Below are 23,933 nucleotides of genomic sequence, written 5' to 3'. Positions count from 1 at the left end.
TCTACTACGAAGTATATGTATGCAATGAATATAACGTTAAACATTCAGTATTAACGCCTGTATAGCCTGTATAGCTGATGTGCGCGAGCTGATAAACAAAGCACGCTGAGTAGATTGAGCGTGCGGTGGTGCAGATGCGTGAGCTTGTCGAGTGAATATATCTTTCTCACAGACATCACTGGAAAGCTTGTAGTTTGGTCGGATACGTCAAAAACAAGTAAGTAAAACAATGCACAATTTACTTAACGGTAGGGAGAGAGAGAGAGAGAGAGAGAGAGAGAGAGCACTTCTGTTGTGTGATCTTTGATGTTCACTCACTTAGCATGCGCATCATAAACTTAATCTAAAACGAAATCGTAAAAATAGAACTATTCATAGGGGCATTCACTATAAACATCATTTATTTTCAACCTTAGGCATACATGACTTTCTGGCGAAAGTGAATCTAGCAGCCTGTGTGAAATGCGCTAGGCTGTACTACTTGTCCCTCTCATTCTGCATCAGTACAAATACTTGCACGCGTTGCGCGTGTTTTGCTTGCTCAAGTGTTTCTGCATTATATGAGTGACTTTGGAAAATAAATCGCAGCATGTTTCAGATGAAAAAACGCGACTTCTATTTCTGAAAATATCACAGTTAAGAGATTTATAACGAGGGGTTCCCTGCATTATTACAGCAAAGCGCGTGATGGAGCAGCTCTAATACTATTAAATTAAAGATGATGTACCATAGAGCAAAAAAAATTAACAGTGAAAGTAACAAAAACTTGTAAAATACATTTTAATGGGGCATAATTAAGTGTGAAAATAACCGAAGGATATACAGTCAAACCAAAAATTATTCAGAGATCAGATATCATTTTTTATATATATTTTTTACTAGTGGGGGCAGGACACTATAGTTCATTTATGTAAGTGAGGATAGCAAAATAAAGTAAACTGTGACAAATCATACCCAAAAATTCTTCATACAGTGGACTACCACCAAAATTGATACAGTCTGGGAAAACAACTGAAGTTCAGGTTTGCATGAAGCTGGGTGACAGTTTTGTAATTTGTTATTTTGTTTTCAGAATTGTGATTTGTTTTGCACTTCTCTATTACCATAAGATAGAGCCTCATTCAGTAGAGGAAGACAGTGGGCAACTTTCACAATCTTTTACATTTCCTCTTTTAATAAATTGGGAACTGCATGTTTAAAATGAATCTTTCGTTTTGTAATAGCGTTTTTAATCAGGGAGATGGAGACATGAAACCAGTCTCATTCAGTAGACGAGGACAGTGGGCAACTTTCACAACCTTTTACATTTCCTCTTTTAATATATGTAAAAGCGAATCTGGAACAGAGTAGATACAGAGATTTCCTCTTTCTGCTTGTTCAGTCACGATAGGTTTCTCCTTCCCCTCATGCGGCCCATTCTTTCGATTTGTCCTACCTTGTCAGATTTTCCTACCATAGTGCAAAATTATAGCTGCATCTGTCAATCTATCCTACCACATCGAGTGAATGAATAATAAAATAAACAATTAAAATTTAAAGGTAAAATAACTACCTTTTAGGATGAATTTAAGTGAATATCTACCAATGCACTGCCTTTTGTGCTTATCATACCCTGATGGGTACGATCCCACTGACAGGAGATTATATAGTGCGTCTCACTAATGTTCCATACCTGTTAAAAATGCAAGATTGAAAAAAGCACCAACAAACAAAGAACATTAAAGAAAATAAAGAAACATGTAAAAAAAATATTAAATTAATAATATTAAGAACTATATATATATATATATATATATATATATATATATATATATATTTATACAACAGTTCGTTCTGGTTCTTAAATCTGATTGGTTGAGAACTGTGAGATATTGTACTGGTATCGCTACAGGAACGCCCTTTCACAATTTTGTATCACTCCGCTTGTTCTAGCCGGGTCTATGTTTTTTTAATTATTCACTGAGCTAATCGTAGAGTACGTTAGTTAATATAAGAAGAAACTTCTAGCTTCGTGGTCTCTCTCTCTCTCATTTACCACTAATAACCTAACTGAAGCAGCACATGCCCTTGATACGAATTCTAAAAGTGACGTATGTTTAACTGTCAACTTGAGCTTTGAATCCGTGGCGGAAGGAAGTAATTCCACACAAAAGAGGGTTTTATTAGGCACTCCGTTGTTTCTTGTTTAATTACACACATGTTCCGTTGAACTGTTGTATAAACGCAATATCACTCTCGTACTCGAGTGATACCGGCTCTATATCAGCGGCTGTGATTGCCTCCGGCACTCTGCCTGCGGCCTCGTGCCTCTGGCCTAATAATCACATCCGGTATCACTCGAGTACGAGAGTGATATTGCTCATATATATATATATATAATAATTCATTACATTTATATAGCGCTTTTCTAGGCACTCAAAGCGCTTTACATTGTCAGGGGGTATCTCCTCATCCACCACCATGTATATATATATATATATATGTATGTATATATGTCTATTATGCTAATTGAGAATCTGTAAAGAGAGATAGATCATGCAGTGAGATTAAAACTATAGACTTTTAAAAAAGGATTGACAACCATTTCTAGAAAAGTGAAGCCAGGGGGCCTGTCCAAATACCCACAATCCCACACTTGTGGTCTTTGCACTTGACCAATTGTCTACTTACATGATGTATTTCCTGTATTTAGCCCAAGTGTTCAAGTGGGCTTGAAGATTGCAAGTGTGTGTACAACTTTTAATTACCTGATGGGAAACATTTATAATAATATAAAAATGCAAGTGTTTACAGAGATTTATTTATATTTTCAATACTTGCATTTGAATAAACTTCTAAATGTCTGTTCAGTAGTCCCTATAACAGATGTCACAATTGAGTAATTGTGGCACTTCTAATTAAGTGAAAGTGACATGTAGCAAAGTACAGTGTCCCATACTTAGAATTTGTGCTCTGCATTTAACCCATCTAAGTGCACACACACAGCAGTAAGTAGTGAACACACACATCATGAACACACACCCAGAGCAGTGGGCAGCCAGGGGAGCAGTACCTTGCTCAAGGGTCTCACCTCCTTCATGCTATTGAGGGTGGAAGAGAGTGCTTGTCATTCACTTCCCCCATGCCCCACCTATAATCCCTGCCAGTACTGAGACTCAAACCTTCGACCTTTGGGTTACAAGTCTGACCTTTGGGTTACAAGTCCGACTCTCTAACCATTAGGCCACGACTGCCCCTTTTTATCACTAATTAAGTGATAAAAAGCAGTTGTACATGACGTACAAAATACATATACCCATCTTTGCACCAATAAAATGTACAATGTAAAAGCACCACTTTATGTTTTACTGCCAAATAATATGTAATATCGAATTAATTTAATTTACAGCGGAATGTTTTCCTTGACATCTCGCAATTTTGGGAGTTCCTGAACATGATGCATAATGGGATGGGTTTAGTTTTGAATACCCCTTAAAGTGGATTTAGTGTGTGTTAAGGGCACTGCGCTTTGGTGTTTTTAAGACCTGGGACAGTATTCAGGGTTCCCACTCGTCCTGGAAAACCTGCAAAATTGCTAACTAATTTTCCAGTCCTGGAAAACACATGGAAAATGAGAAAAAATTGTAAATGTCCTGGAAAATCTTGTAGTTGTCCTGGAACATTTATATTATAAAAAATGTAATTGTGTTTTCCTTTAGCCAAGAATGAACAGTTAAAATAGTGCTACCATTGTCATTATGGGTGTACTCACTAGGCGATCTGAACCGTGCCCGAGCGCGTTTGACCCCCAAAGCCCAGTTCATCTGACTAGTGTGATCGCTCCGTACTGTTCCCAGGCGTGGTTCGTTTGGCCTTCCCTGGCTCGCTTGGAAGAGGTGGGCCAGAGCACGGTTCAGTTGGGCTCAGGCACGGTACGCATGTAGTCTGATCACTAACCGTGCCGGAAGACGGAACAACTACTATTTTGTGTGCACTACTGTCATCATTATGACCGCATACATCTACTATTACTACTACTACAGTACACTTATCAATTAATTGAATTAAATCAAGTATATTTAGGATTATAACTGGTCTGGTTCTCATCTTATTCATGAACAGCTGCAAATTCCTCCATCAACGTCAGCTGCCTGCGTAATAATTTTATGATACGTGCAGCTTGAGTTTAGCTCTAACTTGTCCCAAACATACTTGCCTGGAAGTTTCTAGGGCCCAATCCCAAATGGCACACATCATGTGCACTTGCTGTCTTGCAGACTTACAATGGCCGCTGCATTCGTGTGCCCGTTAAGTCCTTGAGACCGTAGGGTGTAGCATTCAGAATTGTAGCTTTCAGAAGGCTGCTCGAAAGCACTCCCTTTGCGCCCACTATGCACCCTCAATGCCTACTACTGCTGAGCCTGCACACTGAGGCCCAATCTCAAATGGCACATTTAATGTGCACTTGCGATCTTGAGGACTTACAATGGCCACAGCATGCGTGTGTCCATTAAGTCCACAAGAAAGTAGGGTGTCCCATTCATTATTTTAGCTTTCAGAAGGGTGCTCCCCTTTGCGGCCGCTATGATGCGCACTAAGGTTCTACCTGACAGTCAAAACAGCATTATGTTACAAAAGTGAGGACTCGGAGGGAGTCTGCAAGGGTTTAGGTGCCATTTGAGATTGGGCCTGAGGCAAGCTCAAAGCAGACTTGTACCCGACATTCAAAGCAGCATTACATGAAAGTGTGGACTTAGAGGAAGTCAAGTCTGCAAGGGTTTAAGGTGCCATTTGGGATTGGGCCTAGTGATCCTGAAAACCTTAATTAGCTATAGTTCAGGTGTCTTTAATTCGGGTTGAAGCTTAACTCTGCAGGACAGTGACCCTCCAGGAACAGGTTTGGACACCCCTGCTATAGCACAACATCTAATACTTATTGCTTAAATAAAATAGTTTCCACATAATATAAAAAACTGGCTCTTGGTCATATTTTGCAGATAGACTTCAGACATGTCTGAAAGTAGTGGTCTGAACCAGCTCTTTGAAGAGAAGGTGCGTCCATGTATTGATGTAGTGGACTCTCTAAGGTCATTAGGTCTTGAAAAGGACCTGAACCTTCCAGCTATTGCTGTTATTGGTGATCAGAGCTCAGGAAAGAGTTCTGTGTTGGAAGCTCTGTCTGGAGTGTCGCTGCCTAGGGGAACAGGTAATATAAGCACAGTAATTACATTATACTGCGGAGTGGAAATATACCTGTTTTCTCTTTCCTTGTTTGTTCGTCTGAATATAAAGGTGTTGTTCAGCTGACCATCTAGTATGTTAAACATAGGTATTGTGACACGCTGTCCTCTGGTACTGAAACTGAAGAAAATGAAAAAGGACAAAAACTGGCATGGATTGCTGTCATATAAGGATCAAACAAACACACTAAACGACCCGGCGGCAGTAGAGAATGCTGTCTTATATGGTCGGTATTATTCCACATTAAAGTGTATTCATATACAGTTAATTGAGAACTTTAATGCCATGTGAGTCTTTAGAATATTTCATCTGTGGGATGATGTCAATATATTGTTTTGTAGCTCAGGGAGTATTGGCTGGAATCGGAGAAGGGATCAGTCATGAGATGATCACTCTGGAAATCCAGTCATGTGACGTTCCTGATCTCACTCTCATTGATCTGCCAGGCATTACTAGAGTTGCCACTGGCAACCAGCCAAAAGACATTGACAAACAAGTAAGATGCAATTTGTGTATGGAAATGTTTACAGCATTCAAATATTTTGTATAGATACTACTTTAGCCCCATTGATCTTTGCAGTATTGCATTCAGTAATTTTGGTTTTCCGTAACAGATAAAAGATCTAATTGAAAAGTTCATTCAAAGGCAAGAGACCATCAGTTTGGTTGTGGTGCCTGCAAACATTGACATCGCCACCACTGAGGCACTGCAGATGGCATCCAAAGTGGATTCAACTGGAGAAAGGACTTTGGGTTCGTAACATTTCTTATAGGTTACTCACTGAATAAGTGAATTATTGTCAAATATATTTTTCATGTTTTGAAATATAAACAAATATTCAATCTGCAGGTATTCTGACTAAACCGGACTTAGTGGACAAAGGCATGGAGGAGACGGTGGTCAGAACAGTGAATAATGAAGTAATACCACTGAAGAAGGGCTACATGATTGTTAAATGCCGAGGCCAGAATGAGATCAATGACAAACTTGATCTGGCCAGAGCTATGGAAAAAGAAAGACATTTTTTTGATGAACATGCTCATTTCAGGCAAGAAGTGAATCTGATAATAAGAATTTCTCTTAGAATGTGTAGCACAAACCATTTCATGTCTATATGTCTAGAAAAATGATAGGGTTAAATACAGCATGTAGGCAGGATGTTCATGAGATATAATCTAATGAGATTGGTCAATCATCTGACATTTTTATATTATTTTAGGATAGCACATGTTTTCAGCTCTTCTCCATATGCAGTCTGAAACTAGTCTAAAGTCAGGGAAAATTAATACCCAGGGAAACGTGGCAGGAAATTAAAATGATTGGCAACAACACACTCTTGTTGAGGTGCATCCTCAGAGGTGGACTTTATATTTGCATTTTGCAGTGTTTAGGGCACTATGACACCTATTAGGCGCTGTTCACACAGAACTTGATTTACCATTGCACTGTGCTACTTTATCATTGTTTTCTATGTAAACACACACTAGACGATTCCAGTGGAATAGAGAAAAAACGACTTTGACTTTTTTAAAAGTCAAACTACTTTTACCTTGAGTGACACATTTCTAGAACACTGTGTCGTGCATAAGACGTGAGCGCAATTGTCAAACACTTCTGTCTAGTGTGTGTTTATATAGCGTCTCATGTTTTTCAAAGCTAAAACACGTTCTGTGTGAATGAGCCCCTTGCAATCTGTCAGGTCTTAGGGACATTGTGTGTATTTTAAAATGTCTTTTCTTGTTAATATTTATAATATTTACAGATAAAAAAGTATGCAATATTCTCCAGTTGTCCTCAACTTCCTTCTTACTATTCAAATGACTTCTTTCCTTACAGGTGTTTTCTTGAAGAAGGAAAAGCTACAATACCGTTTCTTGCAGAAAGACTCACAAACGAATTGTTTGAACACATCATTGTGCGTATGCAAAGTTACATGACATACAGCAGAAACACTGACAAAGTACAGAGTTTCCCTGTTGAAAACAGCATATGCTGTTAGGTATGTTTTGAAGCATGACAGCTGATTTGAGCTGGTTTAAGCTGGTCCTGAGCAGGAACTATGGTAGTTGCTTAAAACCAGCTTAGGACAAGCACATGGCCATCTTAAACCAACTCAAACCAGCTTCCATGCTTCAAAACATACCTAACCAGCATATGCTGGTTTTCAACAGGGATATGACTTAAATAAAAGAAGTCTGGAGTAAACTAAAGTCAAAATTGGGTACATCTTATTTCTGTACTTTTAGAAAACACTGCCAGAGTTGCAGAAACAACTTGACATGAAATTACAGAAGACGTCTGTGGATCTTAGAGCACTGGGTGATGGAGTTCCTCTTGATGAACACGAGAAGATCAAATTTCTGGTTACGGTAAAATGGGGTCACACATTTGGTGTATGCTAAAGTGTCCTAAACTTCTAAAATATTATATTCCATAATTGTAATCTCACTGGTGCAGCCCAGCTGGACTTCAAGTTTTCTGTGAAATTACGTAATATTTGTTTCAAATCATTGTTACTGGTTACTATACCTACCGATTTCACCCTAGGCTGGAAGATATACTGTGTATAGATGTTTTTACACTATCGAGTTTTTCTTTTTGTATTTTGAGTACTTGAATAAAGCCTATTGTATTGTACATATACAGCATGAAAACAACATACATGCATTATATAAATTGCCCTTTCTTATCTTTCAGTTTGCACTGAAGCAACGTTTTGCTAAACATACAAATTGTATTTGCTCCACCCCAGCAATGTTTTTATCTGGCTTTGTTTTTACATTTGTAACTTTATGAGATGTTGTGCTCTGCAGAAAATCCGCCAGTTCAATGATGTCCTTGAAAGAGTAAAGAATGCAGAAGAGGATGTAAAAAAACCAAACATAAGGGTCTTCTCCAAAATCAGGGGGGAATTTCAAAATTGGAAATCCGTCCTGAATGCCAAAGCCATTAAGAGTGAGTTTACAATTAAATGAACTCACAGATACAAGCGTTTCTATCTGGGATGAAATGCTGTTTTTTGCAATTCAGCCTTTTCTTTAATTACTTTCTCTGAATTTTGTCCTTACTCTTTAAGGCATATGCAGTTTGCATTTAACTTTCATGTTGCAGGGGAGTCTAATAAGCCAGTGGTTGTATTCTTCCTGATTTTGTCTGTCTTTTCTCTCAAGCGGAGGACATCCTCAGAGTTGAGTTAGAAGAGTATTTGAGGACTAATAGAGGAATGGAGCTTCCTGGATTTTTAAACTATAGAACTTTTAAGAGCATTATCAAGGAATACATTGAGGAGCAAGAGGAACCTGCTTTAAAGCTGCTCAAAGATGTCACAGGTGAAGGGCTGTGTTTCAAGATGGTTTTCAATGCCCTCAACTTTTATTTTTGTACTAATGTACAAGAAAATAACTTTATTTCAAAATGATTGATATAATCGCAATTATGCGTGTAGGATGATGTTTTACCTCCTCTGATTGACTCCTGTTTTCTTGTCTTTTTTTTTTTTACATTAACAGACATTGTTCGCTCCTCTGTGGACCACATCATTAACATTCATTTTAATGCCTTATCTCACCTGGCGAGAGCTGCGAAAGAGCAAATTGATTATTTGCTTGATAAGCAGTTTCAAAAAGCTGAGAAGAACATACGTTCACAGTTTAAGATGGAGAAGATTGTTTACTCCCAAGATGATCTCTACAGTAACCAGCTATGCATTGTAAAACAAAAATCTAAATCAGGTCAAGGGCTTCTGGCATCATTTGTCAAAGAAGATGTACGTGACATGGCATACCGTCTCATCTCCTATTTAATGGTTTGTATGCCTTATAAGTAATCTTTGTTCTGTGTGCAGTCTCTGTGCCACTTGCGGCACCTAACAGAATTGCACTAATAAAGATTTTCTAAATTTCAAATACTATTTCAAAGTCTTGTGACAAATATTGCCTTTTTGAATTTGAATGTAATTTGTATGTATTCGTAGATTACCTCTGACCGTCTGGCTAATCAAGTTCCACTGATAGTCCAGTATCACATGCTGAACAAGTACATCTCTCAGCTTCAGAATGAAATGCATGTCATGACTAGAGAGAACGATCCAGGAATGCTGCTCCAAGAAGATACTGATGTTGAAAGGAAGAGGAATGAATTGAGAGAGCAACTGAAGCGCCTAAAGGGAGCTGGTATAGCACTGTCAAAGTATAAGCATTCTGCATAACTGTGGGTAGAACTATCACCTCACATCAAGGTCCCTGGTTTGAGTCCCTGCTGACCATAACACTGCGGCTCCAGTATCCCTGCGAGACTGCAACTGGTGGAAAATCCTAATTTTCAAAATTTCCTATATTTGTTTTCTTATTGCATGTTACTGGTCTTATTGTGAATGATTCATACTGTATGAAGTATTTCCATTTAGTCATGATGATGTTCTGTGAGTGGAAATTAAAGACACCTTCATCCCTTGAAAGATAAAAGATCACATCTGTTTTATGTAGGTTGCACTTTCCCTTTGACGTTTGTGGTGTGTTTTTATGTGAAACATTTATATCTGAAAATGCATTGGTGCACTGGTTATGGTTTGCATGGATCCAGCCTCAGAAAGACTTCAGATGACCTATTTCTCTATATTGTAGTAATCACTTTAATGAGCTTCTGCCTAAAATTAATTCATGTTAGCAAACTCTTATGATTCTATTATCATGAACTGTTCATTTGTGAAATGAACATTACTTGGACACATTCACTCCTGAAAGCAGATCACTCTAAATTGTAATGTAGACGCATGCATTTTCTGTAAAGCTGCTTTGAAACGACGTGTATTGTAAAATGCACTATACAAATAAATTTGAATTGAATGGAATTGAATTGACTGGTTTATCGGGAAGTGTACACTGATAATATATATCATTTTACCACCACTCCTGTTATGTTGGTCAGTGATACAGTACATTTCCAGCTCTTCATCATGTTTACGGCAGATCATGTCCTTCAGTCGTCCAGTGGCATCAATCACTTTGTGTGCCTTACGAGAGTGAAACTCCTTATGATGGTCAAAGTGAGTTTTACAGTAAGATTCCTGACACACAGCATGTAATACAGCTCTTACAGTAACTGTGTCCACAGGGAATGTTCACTGGATCATTCAGGAGATCCAGACACATTGGACACATGAACTCATCCTCAGAAACTCTGGCTTCTGCCATTTTACTGTATAAAGACACAAATACACAACAGCTCAACAGTACTTAAGTTTCCCTTAATTGATGAATGCATAATCGGTGAAGTCCGACAGCCCAAAATCTGCAGACTGACTCAGTTTGTCAGCACCTGTCACCTTCTAAAGACTAAGCTGTGGCAAAAATCTGGACAAAGGTCGTGTAGTGTACTCCAGCCTTCAGACTACATTTAGATTTTGTCATTTAGCAGATGCTTTTATCCAAAGCGATTTACAAATGAGGACAATATAAGCAATCCCAACCATTAAAAGAGCAATAATATGTAAGTGCTGTCAAAAATCTTGGTTAGTCTAACACAGTACACATAGCAGGGTTTTTTTTTTTTAAATAAAAAGTAAAGTAGTTAGAATAGAAATTGAATAGAGAATGCTAGTGTTAAAGGGTCAAGTTTTTTTTACTAAATAAAAAGAAAACGAGTAGATAAAATAGAATAGAGAGTGCTAGTGTTAGAAGATCAAGTGTAGATAGAAGAGATGTTTTAGCCATTTCTTGAAGATGACAGTATAGTCACGTTTTTCTTAATTATTAAGAAATGTGAATATCTATATTTAGCAATTAGGTAAAGAGTCTTGGGATTTACTGTTTACAGCTGGGAGGATATTATTGTCTCAGTGACAAACTCCTCTGTAGCCCCTCATATGACACACCTAACAAGACATTCATCTTTTTTAATATTAGTTCTTGATGTAAAGTAGAGAATATGTTTTCAATATATTTCGAGGTCAGGCAAATTTCTCTGATTTAGGCAGCACAGTTAACTGAAATTCAGACAGACAAGTTTTCACCACTACTAAAACTGAGATAAATGCTTGACACATTATCCCATGCTTAACTGGATAGTCCACTCGAAAATGAAAATTGGCTTCATTTATTCACGGTCATGTTGTCTCTAACCTGTATTTTATTCTGAGACGTTTAGCTCGTTCAGAGGTCATTCACACAGAATGGGTGTTTTAGTGTCGAAAAACATGAGATGCGAGCGGTGAAATCGGAAAAAGAAAAAAATATCTGGAGACATGTTATTTGAAAGTTAAGCTTATTTAACTTGAGTGGCGCATTTTAGAAAAGCGCTACGTGTGAGACGATGCAAAGCATGAGCACAATGGTCATGTCTAGCGCGTGTTCAAATAGAAAAACAATAGACAATGTGACGAGTCGGCTGGCTCCACCTAATTATCAGCATCACCCGTCCCTTAATCGGTTTATTTTGGACACTTGATTCCCTTTTTCTGGACGCTTTGTTTATCTTCTGTTAATAAAAGCCTCTCTGAGGCCTGACGCCATACCCACTGTGTCTGTGCTTTGGTCCTCCCACCACAACAAGTAGAAATATCCCTTTAAAGGTAACTGAGATCAGTCAGTGTGCAGTAATCACCAACTATTCACTTCTGGCAAAAATGGTCTTTTATAATGTATAGATTATTGCTCATGATGATGCATTACGATACACAGTACAGTATATCATGTTTATTTAACCACAAGCAATAGCATCACATCCCTTTGTCAGGCCAGCTCCAGTTTCACGTGTAGCTAAAGGACAGATGGAGGAGTCGGTGATGGGTGGTGTGTTTGCAGGCTCCGAGCCTGTCATAGTTCAGTCTGTGAGTTCAACACCCAGACCATCTCCTGTGGACCAAGCGGTCATTTTAAAGGCATCATTAGTTTTCTTCAGATTCCTTTTATCTTTTTTGTAAAAAAAAAAACAGAACAAAACGATAACTGAAAGGTAACAACTGATCAAATGAAGGGTCGGTGCAGATATTCACTCCAGCACCACAGTGCCTCCTGCTGCTTCAAGTGCTGCTTTCAGTTTTCCAGCTTCATCTTTAAACACATTCGCCCGGATCTCCTGAGGTAGAGACTCCACAAGCTTCTTGGCCTGCAATTGGGAGGGAAAACCATTAATGAAGAACATTACAACCCTTTTAGACAAGAAAATCAGCAGTAAGTCACATGAATGGGTTGCAAAGCTTGTGAGCTGCATTGCAGTCTGCTGATATTTGACAGATAGGGAACAAACTACACAGACAACTAACTGATTCATGCCACTGCGGCCTATATAAAAATCCTCATATTACTAAAAACACCTTACCTGTACAAGATTCAAGCCCTCCATGCAATTCTTCACTTCTTTAATCAGTTTCACTTTATCAGCCGCCTTGAATTCTGTTAGTTTGACTGTAAAATGGGTTTTCTCTTTCTTTGCAGATGCTGCCTCCTCCTCTACCACCTGCAAATTCAGTTAAAACAGAGGAAAAAGAACTCAAAGTATTACATGATTTGCACAAAAACATACACAATATGACATAAAACCCTGAGAATGAGATGTTTTCTAAGGGGTTTTTGCAAAAAATTTACCAAACATTTTTAAAAACAGCCTAAAACCCTGATTTGTGCACTCTTGACAGTAAGCAACAAGTGTTAATATTACATAATAAATGCATAATTTACAAAAAAGAAATTAAAATATGTTTGAGACTAGTTTGTGGTAACTTAAACTACTTTAGTAACAGAGTGGGATGCTGATCTTGAACAGTCCACACTAAAATGTTTACAAATTTAGACAATGCACTGAGATTATTAATTGCTTTTCCCACAATGCTCCATGTAAAAAAATGGTCCAAATTATGTTGTTTCTTGGCTGTTCAAATTTTAAACAATGTTTCACATTTTGCAAATCGAAAAGCACACACAATATGTAGGACACAGATCATTAATCATTTTTGGTTATTAAAGTTTATTACATTTTAAATCATAAAGCATTAGTCATACCTCAGCAGCAGGAGCAGCTGCTATTGCTGCCATTGAGCCCATGGACATCATTCCAACATCCTGAATGTTCAGAGTTTTCTGACGGGGGTCAAAAACACATTTAAATCAGTGTTCGGAGTAAAGGTTACATATTATTAGAGTTGGGCGATATAAGTGAATATAGTTCACAGTTATTCTGCAGCTGATTTCAAATTCAGCAACATCATATTTAGTGAAGAACTGTATTTGACCATTAAGTTTACAAAAGACAGTACACATAAGCGGCCTTTTATTTCATTAATATTGTATCTGCAAGTTTTTATTTTTTTAAATATACTTTAAGATTTGAAGTACACTACAAGTGCACTTCAATCACAATTAAGTATCTCTCGTGTCATCACTTAAAAATTTCACAGAAGTTCCAGTTAAAAAAATGAAGGTGAACACTTTGTATTGTGGATGTCTGCTGTATTTTAAGTCTTGCATTAAACATTGTTATTTGGCTAGTGTTTTGACAGTGCGCTGCACACCTTTAGTAACTCATTGAGGTCAGACACTTCTATGAGCGTGAGGCTGGCGATGTCATTGACCAGCTGTTGGATTTTGGGAGAGTACAGCTTGGGCGCCCCATCAAAAGGAGGTGCTGTAATGGCATCAGACGGACTGACAGGGCTGGTCTTGAGTGTTCGCAGGGCACACAGTGCTGCCATCTGTAGGTTGTGTCTGTGAAATGAGTCCATTGAGACAACAATAATGAGCACATAAAGCAGCAACAAACACCATACAGTGTATCTATTCTCCATCTCTGTTATCAGAATGATTTCTGAAGGATCATGTGACACTGACGACTGGAGTAATGATGCTGAAAATTCAGCTTTGCATCACAGGAATAAATTACTAGATATTTATATAGAAAAGAGTTATTTTAAATTGTAATAATTTCACATTATTACTGTTTTTACTGTATTTTTCATCGATTAAAAGCAGCCTAGGTGTACATAAACAGTAAAATAAATAAATCAAAAATCTTACCAACCCCAAACCTTTGAATGGTAGTGTAGGCCTATATTATATTATGTAGCTTACATTTTTTGATTTAACACACAACTTCGATTTCAAATTTATTTTATGATTCAGTACATACAGTATAAAACAAGTGTCCATCGAAAATCAACAACTAGAGTCTAAAGTCTAAACGTCTGAGATCATAAGTGAAAATGCATTCATTTTTTTGTTACACAATATACTGTCAGCATAACAATTTGAGTGAAACGCTCCACATAAACCTGATGATCATGTTTCTCCAGATCCAAAAAGCATCTCAAGCTTCAATTTAAGAAAGAACATCTGTGGCATTTTGCAGCAAATCATTAGTTATAACTGTAAGGTTATTAGTGATATCACCTTACAACTAGTAACACTAAGGTTTCTTAACTTAAAGGGATAGTTCACCCAAGAATGAAAATTTGATGTTTATCTGCTTACCCCCAGGGCATCCAAGATGTAGGTGACTTTGTTTCTTCAGTAGAACACATTTGATGATTTTTAACTTTAACCGTTGCAGTCTATCAGTCGTCTAATGTATGGCAATGGTAACAAAATCTATGGGAGTAAAAAAAACATGCACAGACAAATCCAAATTAAACCCTGCGGCTCGTGACGACACATTGATGTCCTAAGACACGAAACGATCGGTTTGTGCGAGAAACCGAACAGTATTTATATCATATTTTACCTCTAATACACCACTATGTCCAACTGTCTTTGGGCGCACGCAGGCATCCGGTGCGTGAGGTGTGTACGCACTCTGGCGTAGTTTACGTTAATGGGTGCGTTGATATCCAGCCGAAGAGCAATCAACCATAACTTCAGGCGAGCAGGCTCAGAAGTTGGGAATACGTGGAACGTCACCACTCCCGAATGAGTTCGCGAAAGAGAACGTAATCTTTTAGTTTTAAGTCGGTTTGAACAATCCGGATAAGTACCATTTTGATTAGCCGTCTTACCTACAATGCCTGTGCACTGTGTAAACAATGAGTGACATATACGCGTGAGAGATCACTTCCAGCGCTTGCGTAAACTACGCCAGAGCGCGTACACACCTCACGCACCGGATGCAATGCGCGCGCTCAAGGAAGTTAGACATAGTGCTGTATTAGAGGTAAAAAATTATATAAATACTGTTCGGTTTCTCGCACAAACTGATCGTTTTGTGTCTTAGGACATCAATGTGTCGTCACGAGCCGCAGGTTTTAATTTGGATTTGTCTGTGCATGTTTTTTTTACACTCATAGATTTTGTTACCATTGCCATGCATTATAAGACTGACGGACTCCAACGGTTGGAGTTAAAAATCATCAAATGTGTTCTACTGAAGGAAACAAAGTCACCTACATCTTGGATGCCCTGGGGGTAAGCAGATAAACATCACATTTTCATTCTTGGGTGAACTATCCCTTTAAGGAGGTTAGCGTAACCTCTGCTGACCTTTAGTACAAAGGAGTTCACATGGTCAATGTCACAAATGTATTTCCATTTAATTAGTGCCTCAATAATACATACAATTAAATGCTTACGAATTTTACATCACAGCTTCTTAATTTCAACCATTTAAAAAAAAAGTTTCCAGGTGTTAACAAGAAAACAAACCCCAGATTTTCAATTGCGGTCTCAGGCTGCATGTCAGCACACCACTCTTTAGATATCGGCTGACCACCATTAGAAATATATACAGGAAATCATACATTTATGATTCATTAACAGAAGTCACGTGACCTTCTATACCGGTACACGGTCATTCATATTCAGTCACATTAGCTATGATATCAAGTAAACACTAAACAGTAACGTTACATGACCTATGCTATTGCATACACATTCCCTCATTTCTGCAGTTCAGAGATTCAGATCTGCTGCAGGATAAAGACTCTTATCTGAGCACTTTAGATCGTGATAATATCAGTATGTCTTGCTGACACCTCCAGTATGCCAAACATTCAGTGTACATTCTCTGTCCTTGAGACGCAGGGGTTTTTATCAGGCTCTTACCGGTGTGTGTTTGCCGCGGCCCGCAGCGCGATCCGGACGCAGTATCTGCCGCAGAACATCATGACCCGAGTGCACGACTAACCGGTTTAGTGAACGCGACAGGACGAGCAGCCTGTTTCCGAAAAACACAACTCTCTCAGCGGGTGACTTACTGTCAGACCTCCTCTAGCAGAAGCACATGGCGTCCTCCACTGGCTCTTCCTGACCTACCCACAATGCATTGCGCCGGAGGGACAAAACTTTATTTAAAATCCTCTTGCGTCACGGTCTTTTACTAAACATTTTTTTTCTTAAAGAATTGTCTTAATTTAAGGATAGATCGTCTCAGAAGACAATGGGCAAAAAAGAAAAAGAAAAAGTGCAGAACCTACACATGGGTTTTTAATATAAAAGTCTCTAAACTGAGACACATTACATAAATTACATAAAAGTCTCTAAAACAAATCCTAGAAATACTTAGTTAAAATGAGTAGGCCATGTATGAAATAATGCCACTGACAGAAATTCGAAACTCGCTATAATTAATAATATAGCTACAGGGTAGAGACGTCTCTCTGTTTAAACATATTTAAAATGTTAGATTTCATGATTAAGAATAAATACATTTAATTAATATAAAGCACTGTTCGTTATGATGTTTTTATGCCTATGTTGCACTCGTTAATTTCTTGAAACGCATGCACGAAGGAAGTCCCCAGATTTTTACAAGGCTTGTACAGGATAATGCAGATGAGCTGAAGGCCACTGTCAAAGAAACCTGGGCTTCTATACCACCTCAGCAGTGCCACAAACTGATCACCTCCATGCCACGCCAAATTGAGGCAGTAATTAAAGCAAAAGGAGCCCCTACCAAGTATTGAATAACATGTACAGTAAATGAACATACTTTCCAGAAGTCCTACAAGTCACTAAATGTTTTTATTTTTATTGGTCTTATGAAGTATTCTAATTTGTTGAGATAGTGAATTGGTGGGTTTTTGTTAAATGTGAGCCAAAATCATCACAATTAAAAGAACCAAAGACTTAAACTACTTCAGTCTGTGTGCATTGAATTTATTTAATACACGAGTTTCACAATTTGAGTTGAATTACTGAAATAAATGAACTTTTCCATGACATTCTTAAATATAATTTATTGAGATGCCCCTGCATAGTTGAACTCAAACGATCTATCTATCACCAACCCAGTAGGGCAATCTGTGAAAATGTAAGTGTCCTATCTGGTCCCTCAAGAGATAATCCACCTGAAATAAATAATGTGTTGCTTTAAAATAAAATAAAAAAGAAATAAAAAGTAATATTCTGCAGGTATACAATACTTAGGTGCTGCCTAAAAAGTAGGACATAGACTCAAATCCTTCCTATTATAAACCCTAAAGGTCGACCAATTTCAGACCACTCTAATCTGACCAAAATGGCCACTGTGCATAAACCAAATAAAATAATTAAAACAAAATACTGCAGTGGTTTTGTAACAACACATAGATGTAATCACTCAGCAAATCAATCAATCAATCAATCAATCAATGTTCCAGCAACCAATGTTGGACCATTTGATATAAACCCACAGAAATTTTTTTTTCTTTCATTTTTCGATTTTCTGATAGAGTTTAGTTCACTTGTTCGGCTATAGCTCAAAATGTATTTATTTGTTATACTGATGTGCTTTATGGCCAAATTAAACAATGGTTTAATCAGAATCAAGACTTTCAGAGTGCTGTATTATAAGGAATAACAATAATCAAATAAAATAAAATATTATGCCACTACATGAAATTTTCTAGATAAAGGTCATTTGCATGCTCTGTTTCTTTGTTAATCAGTTATACTGAGCCAAAAACATTAGTTCTTATGCAGGACTTGAAGGGGAGGAGCAGACAGAAGCCTCTTATCCAGGTAATCTCCTGGTCCATCTGTCGGTTCATCAGCCATCACTGAGCACTTCCACCGAACAGTGCAGCGTAAGTATCAGCAACATATGTAACATGTATGGTCCTGGCATTTAGAAATAAACATTTTCAGCATTTAGCAAGTCAGTTAACTGTTCCTCTCTTTTGCAGATCATGCTGCTCTCTCCTGCAGCTGAGCGCAGTCAGGACGGTTTGCTGTCGGTGCTCTGGGAGCTACTGGAGGATCAGTCTCACCGTGAGCTGTTTGGTCTTGAGTTGGGATCAGGCACAGGGCAGCATGTGGTGCACTTCGCTCAAGAAATACCCTTTGTCACGTGGCAGCCATCAGACATCAAGGAGGAAGCACGAAACAGGTATGGCACACAGGTTCTTTTCTTTGATACTAATTACAAATGCCATTATGAGACATATCACAGAATTATCAGGGTTTGTAATGTTAACGTCGCTGCTGCAGTATCAGAGCTTATATAGGGGCCACTAAAGCAAAAACAGTGCTGGAGCCGGTGTATCTGGATGCCAGTCAACCCTGGGAGAAATGGGCAGGACTTCCACAAAGCTCCTGTGACATTATTATGGCAATCAACCTGCTTCAGTACAGCCCCTTCAGCACTGCAGAGGTATGGCACCAATATATATGCAATATCGACTTACGAAATTAAACAATGGTTTAATCAGAATCAAGACTTTCAGAGTGCTGTATTATAAGGAATAACAATAATCAAATAAAATAAAATATTATGCCACTACATGAAATTTTCTAGATAAAGGTCATTTGCATGCTCTGTTTCTTTGTTAATCAGTTATACTACCCATGTCATACCTTTGTCATTATACAAATTTATGTCCTCATTTGTCACAAAAACGCACACACACACACAGTAAATAAGTAACTATGTAACTAGTATACAAAATGTTTGGGGTCGTTAAGATTTTTTTTTATGCCCTTTCTTTTATGCTCACCAAAGCTGCATTTATGATGGGAAATTCATTTGAATTATTTTATACATATATATTAAAATGTAAAATTGCAAGATTTTATATATTTTAAAATGTAATTTATTCCTGTAATCAATTACTCCAGTCGTCAGTGTCACATGATCAGTCAGAAATCATTCTAATATGCTGATTTGATGCTCAAGAAACATTTCTTATTAATATAAATGTTGAAAACAATTGTGCTGCTTCATATTTTTGTGGAAACGTTTTTTTTTTTTTTTTGATGAATATAAAGTTCAAAAGAATAGCATGTGTGTACAATTTTAATAATTGTACTGTCATTTTTGATCAAGTCAGTGTATCCTTGCTGAATAAAAATATTAATCTCTCAAAAAACAAATTTGAAAAAAAATAAATAAATAAAATTGAACTAATGTATGTATTCAAATCCAGTTCAAAAAAGCATTAATGTAGTCTTGTATCCACAGGGTGTGTTTAAAGGATCTGGGCAGATACTGAAACAGAACGGCCTTTTAATGACTTATGGAGTGAGTTTGACTATTGTATCATTTTCATGTTGTTTTATATGCTTTAGATAAACAACATATAGTCATAACCACATTAACCATAAATCTCACTATAAACATCATAACCTCGTGGCATACGGTCTCAGCCGTATGCTATCAATGGAACCATCACCCCAATCTGCAATGAACAGTTGGACCAGACATTACGCCAGATGTGGGTTTTCAAACTGACACACTTTTTTTTTTAATTTCAAGAATCAATATATTGATATTTATTAACATAAAGATGAAATATGTAGACAAAACTACTTCTGTCTTGCCCTGTTTTACACCTACTGTCAATCAGGAATCCGGATTGGGGTCTTCCAGATATCGATGTGCTCAGACAGCTGGCGTTCAGTGACGGAATGAGAATGGAACGAATGGTGAGGGGCAATTAATGACTTAATTTCTGAAGCCTATAAACAAAGCATCTTTTGGTTAATGTCCAGATCACTTGTTACCCTAAAATCAAAAAGAAAATAAAGCCTAGTATGGGACCTATTTAGATTTTTTTGCATTGTGGCATGATTCTTACAACAATTAAAGAGTTAGTTCACCCAAAAATGAAAATTAGGCTGTGTTTTACTCACCCCCGAGGCATCCTAGGTGTATATGACTTTCTTCTTTCAGACGAATCCAGTTGGAGTTATATAAAAAAATTGTCCTGGCTATCCCCCAAGCTCTATCGTTGCAGTCAGCAGGTGTTGCAGTGCTTTAGTCCAAAAGAAGTTAAATAAAAAGCACCCATCCGTTAAAAGAAAGTGTCTCACACGGCACCGGTGGGTGAACAAAGGCCTCCTGTAGCGAATCGATGCATTTTTGTATATATATATATATTATTCAAAACGTAATCCTCACTTTAATCTAGCTTGCGCTCACTGTTGTACACTGGAAGCAGATCCGGGCGGATGACGTATGAGGTGAGTGCTGCGCGTGCGCCGGTGAGTCTCGTGAAAGCCAACGTTTGTTTACAGGAGCAAAGGAAGCAAAGTTTCCTTACTTAAGCAAAGGAAAACCAGTCTCCTCTTGACTTATATCGAAATTCTCTGACATTCTTCTTTACAAATCCTCATTTTGTATTTCTAATTAGTTACTGTTGTTTTGTTTTGATCTCTCCACTGCGCTTCGGCGTTCATCACTTCTGAGCTACGCATGCGCAACGCTGAACTCATACGTCATTCACCTGGAACTGCTTCTGTGTATATCAGTGAGCGCAAGCTAGATTAAAGTGATTATTACATTTTAAATATGGTTATTTTTCTTACAAAAAACGCATCGATTCGCTACAGGAGGCCTGTGTTCACCCCCCGGAGCAGTGTGAGGCGCTTTTTTTCACTTCTTTTGGACTGACGCATGCAACACCCGCTGAGTGCCATGAAACAGCTTGAAAGATCAAAGACAGTTTTTAATATAACTTCGACTGGATTCGTCTGAAAGAAGAAAGTCTAAATATACACCTAGGATGCCTCGGGGGTGAGTAAAACACAGCCTAATTTTCATTTTTGGGTGAACTAACCCTTTAAACACAATTTTCCCATAATTCTCATTACCATAATGTATCTGAATGATTTACTTTGTTTTATTATTGATATTTTTTCTAATACTCATTCTTAGCGATGCTTGTCTTAATTTACATTAGAATAAATTACTACCATTTTACATGAATTAAAGGGGTCATATGATGTTGCTAAAAAGAACATTATTTTGTCTAAAAATAGACTTCATTTGTCTGCCATTGATCCAGTACTCAATTCTGCACTAATTAATTGGTAATGAAACTGTGGCTTTGAGATCGATTGATTAGTTCTGCGCAGTCAGGTCTGAACCCCTGGCTATGCCACTCTGTGAAGATCCACATGAGTAAACACAAACGGATGTGATGTCTGGCAAACTTACATGCAGTATCTGGAAACACCAGCCTATTTATTTTGATTAGATTGGTGATATGCATATGGCAGTAAAGTTGACATCTCATTGGCTGTTATTTTATATGACAGAAGCCAAACACCATCTACCGCATAAATCATTAGCGAGGATTCCACAACACTGATCCTAAACGCAGAGCTTCTGAAGTATTTCTAGAATCGCATACATGGAAACCAGCACTGGAATGTCACATTAGAGCACTTCAGAGCAAATCAGAGCTGAAAAACTGCTATGATGCCTCCGCGACCTCTGCTAAAGCCAGCAAGTCTCTTAACCGAAGAAAAATAAATGGCTGTTGCATATTCACTCATGCAAACACATCTTAGAAAAATATGAGACAAAAGGATAGCTATGTCTTGTCTTTTCGAACCATATTGTGCTTGTTTCTCTATGGTACGAATGACTAACCTTGCATCAGCTTAGTTTTATAAGAAAAAACTACATTTGCAAAAATCTAGAGAGATGAAAGTTAGCAGTAGCATGAATCTCACAACATGTCCAGGTCATATTTTTAATAGAATCTCATTTCTGCTTCCTAAGCTTTGGTGAAACTTTTTTTATAAAAAGCCAAAATTATGAGATATTAAGTAGATTTGTTTGTCATAATTTTGACTTATCTCAATTATGACTTAGTATCTCATAATTTTGACTCTCATAATTATGACTCGCAGTGTAATTTCAATGTTAAAATAAAAACAAAATCCTAAATGATGAGATACTAAGTTATAATTGAGATTAGCAAAATACAATTATGACAATATCTCAATTTTGACTCATAACTGACTTAATGCAATTTCAATTTTAAAATAATCAAATATCTAAACTATGAGATCCGTCGTAATTGAGATTGATAGCAGAGATTGAATTAGAAATTGGAGATTAAAGTAGACATTTATCATAATTCTACTTGGTATCTCATAGTCACAATTATGAGATACTAAGTTAATTATGACAAATCAAAACTTATTCTCAAAATTGACTTTTTATCTTGTAATTATGACTTACAATGTCAATTTTGATTTGAGATACTATTTCTCAGAATCTCTGCATGATAAACTCGTTTTTTGACGGAAAGTTGCAATTGTGCATTATACAGTCAGAATTGTGAGACATAAAATCGCAATTCTAAAAAAATTAAGTTAGAACTGCTAGATGTAAACTCGCAATTGTGACTTTTCTCTCAGAATTGCAAGTTTATATCTCGCAATTCTGACTTTATAATTCGCAATTGCGATTTTATAGCTCACAATTCTGAGAAAAAAAGTCAAAATTGTGAGATGTAAACTCACAATTGTGAGTAAAAATATTATTTTAAAAAATGATATCCCGCAATTATGACTTTATAACTCGCAATGTTGAGTTTATATCATGCTGTTCTGAGAAAAATTCAGAACCGTGAGATAAAAGTCGCAATTACCTTTTTTTTTTTTAATTCAGTGTAGGAAACGGGACTCCATAAATAACAGTACTTGTAAAGAAGTAAAATAATATGAACATTTTGGGTAAATGTAAAGAAAACTGATCTTGAAACATTGATCTTGAATCTCCTGACCTGGTAGCCCTGTGTGGGTGTGGGCTGGTAGTTAGTGTAGGCAGGGGTGGTTGTGGGAGGGGCTTGTCCTGGGGCAGATGGCTGCCCACTGGTGCCTGCAGTCTGATACATATAAGCATTCACCATGTTTGGATCTAAAAGAGAGTGAGCAGAGAATGTTAAACAAAAAAGTGCCACATTTGAAGCCGATCTGTTTTATTCACTAAAACGATTTTTAAAAAGAGCGAGAGAAAGATAGAGGATGTTTGGTTGACCTGTAGCTGACACAGGCATGGCCTGGTACGGGCCACCGGCAGCAGTCTGTCCGTGCTGGTTCATGTAGACTCCATGCATGGGCGACCCCTCCACTGAACCAGAAGGACTGAAGGTGCCAGGATAGCTGGGAGGGCCAGTGGGGGGATACACCACCCCTCCTGCCACATTAGGAGGCAGTGACTGCATCTACAAACACCAAACAGCACATTACAAATAGGGCTGCAACGATGAATTGATAAAACTGATGAAATTAAAATAATCAACAAAGAATTCGATTATCAATTAATCATGTTTGCACACTTAAAACGTTAGAGAGTCATGTGATTACATCCATTTCCATAAAGGATCATCCTGAAATCAAACGGGTCTCCGTTAAACTTCACAGACTGAAGCCGCAATAGAATGAGAGTGCAACAATTCTGACTAAAATAAACATTTTGCTAAAATATGTGTTTGATGTTAAATTCTATGTGATACAAGAAACTATTATTTATATTTTATATATATATATATATATATATATATATATATATATATGTG

The 23,933-nt window shown here is 37.5% G+C and overlaps 4 protein-coding genes across 7 annotated transcripts in view; 2 read left to right on the top strand and 2 right to left on the bottom strand.

Moving 5' to 3' along the window:
* The window catches only part of LOC107599296 (interferon-induced GTP-binding protein Mx-like), a 13,098-nt gene extending 3,137 nt beyond the window's left edge, over positions 1 to 9,961 (top strand). The window contains exons 2-12 of one of the 2 annotated variants that reach the window (XM_016290843.1): positions 4,981 to 5,185; positions 5,309 to 5,446; positions 5,562 to 5,716; positions 5,835 to 5,973; positions 6,071 to 6,269; positions 7,058 to 7,136; positions 7,468 to 7,590; positions 8,035 to 8,176; positions 8,392 to 8,550; positions 8,731 to 9,026; positions 9,195 to 9,961. In XM_016290843.1, the coding sequence (XP_016146329.1) occupies positions 4,990 to 5,185; positions 5,309 to 5,446; positions 5,562 to 5,716; positions 5,835 to 5,973; positions 6,071 to 6,269; positions 7,058 to 7,136; positions 7,468 to 7,590; positions 8,035 to 8,176; positions 8,392 to 8,550; positions 8,731 to 9,026; positions 9,195 to 9,428 (1,860 nt within the window). In that variant the 5' untranslated portion in view covers positions 4,981 to 4,989 and the 3' untranslated portion in view covers positions 9,429 to 9,961. Of the gene's footprint in view, positions 1 to 4,976; positions 5,186 to 5,308; positions 5,447 to 5,561; positions 5,717 to 5,834; positions 5,974 to 6,070; positions 6,270 to 7,057; positions 7,137 to 7,467; positions 7,591 to 8,034; positions 8,177 to 8,391; positions 8,551 to 8,730; positions 9,027 to 9,194 lie in introns of both variants that reach the window. The other variant, XM_016290842.1, reaches the window with a different exon arrangement.
* Positions 9,962 to 11,898: 1,937 nt separating this feature from the next.
* Positions 11,899 to 16,494, bottom strand: LOC107599340 (39S ribosomal protein L12, mitochondrial-like). 3 transcript variants are annotated; one of them, XM_016290902.1, is made up of 6 exons: positions 16,246 to 16,494; positions 13,728 to 13,920; positions 13,219 to 13,296; positions 12,539 to 12,676; positions 12,171 to 12,325; positions 11,899 to 12,072 (listed from the first exon to the last, which is right to left on the bottom strand). In XM_016290902.1, exons 1-5 carry the CDS (start codon positions 16,305 to 16,307, stop codon positions 12,209 to 12,211), a joined length of 588 nt encoding a protein of 195 aa, XP_016146388.1. In that variant the 5' UTR covers positions 16,308 to 16,494; the 3' UTR covers positions 11,899 to 12,072; positions 12,171 to 12,208. The 3 variants fall into 3 exon arrangements, with proteins under 3 accessions (XP_016146388.1, XP_016146389.1, XP_016146387.1); XM_016290903.1 differs by having other exon boundaries at positions 12,181 to 12,325; XM_016290901.1 differs by lacking the exon at positions 11,899 to 12,072 and having other exon boundaries at positions 12,143 to 12,325.
* A 1,625-nt stretch (positions 16,495 to 18,119) lies between these two features.
* Positions 18,120 to 20,150, top strand: zgc:103625 (methyltransferase-like 26 B). Its single transcript, XM_016290900.1, has 6 exons — positions 18,120 to 18,206; positions 18,306 to 18,508; positions 18,610 to 18,772; positions 19,580 to 19,639; positions 19,765 to 19,832; positions 19,965 to 20,150. Exons 2-6 carry the CDS (start codon positions 18,309 to 18,311, stop codon positions 20,056 to 20,058), a joined length of 585 nt encoding a protein of 194 aa, XP_016146386.1. The 5' UTR covers positions 18,120 to 18,206; positions 18,306 to 18,308; the 3' UTR covers positions 20,059 to 20,150.
* Positions 20,151 to 22,947: 2,797 nt separating this feature from the next.
* The window catches only part of LOC107599334 (hepatocyte growth factor-regulated tyrosine kinase substrate-like), a 2,491-nt gene continuing 1,505 nt past the window's right edge, over positions 22,948 to 23,933 (bottom strand). Inside the window, exons 3-5 of the mRNA XM_016290895.1 lie at positions 23,393 to 23,579; positions 23,118 to 23,272; positions 22,948 to 22,962 (exon numbers count right to left, since the gene is read on the bottom strand). Coding sequence (XP_016146381.1) covers positions 22,948 to 22,962; positions 23,118 to 23,272; positions 23,393 to 23,579 — 357 coding nt within the window. The remainder of the gene's footprint in view (positions 22,963 to 23,117; positions 23,273 to 23,392; positions 23,580 to 23,933) is intronic.

Source organism: Sinocyclocheilus grahami, unplaced genomic scaffold (genome assembly GCF_001515645.1).
Source record: "Sinocyclocheilus grahami isolate Dianchi unplaced genomic scaffold, SAMN03320097.WGS_v1.1 scaffold264.1, whole genome shotgun sequence".
In the NCBI taxonomy this organism is placed as follows: Eukaryota; Metazoa; Chordata; class Actinopteri; order Cypriniformes; family Cyprinidae; genus Sinocyclocheilus; species Sinocyclocheilus grahami.
This window is presented reverse-complemented; position numbering and strand designations above follow the sequence as displayed.

Coding starts and splice junctions, on each gene's coding strand:
- LOC107599340 (XM_016290902.1), bottom strand. CDS start 16,307: ATGATGTTCTGCGGCAGATACTGCGTCCGGATCGCGCTGCGGGCCGCG. Junction 13,297..13,727: donor ACCTCAATGAGTTACTAAAG/GTGTGCAGCGCA, acceptor GACCCCCGTCAG/AAAACTCTGAACATTCAGGA. Junction 12,677..13,218: donor CAGCTGCTCCTGCTGCTGAG/GTATGACTAATG, acceptor CTGAATTTGCAG/GTGGTAGAGGAGGAGGCAGC.
- zgc:103625 (XM_016290900.1), top strand. CDS start 18,309: ATGCTGCTCTCTCCTGCAGCTGAGCGCAGTCAGGACGGTTTGCTGTCG. Junction 18,509..18,609: donor AAGGAGGAAGCACGAAACAG/GTATGGCACACA, acceptor TCGCTGCTGCAG/TATCAGAGCTTATATAGGGG. Junction 19,640..19,764: donor GCCTTTTAATGACTTATGGA/GTGAGTTTGACT, acceptor ATACGGTCTCAG/CCGTATGCTATCAATGGAAC.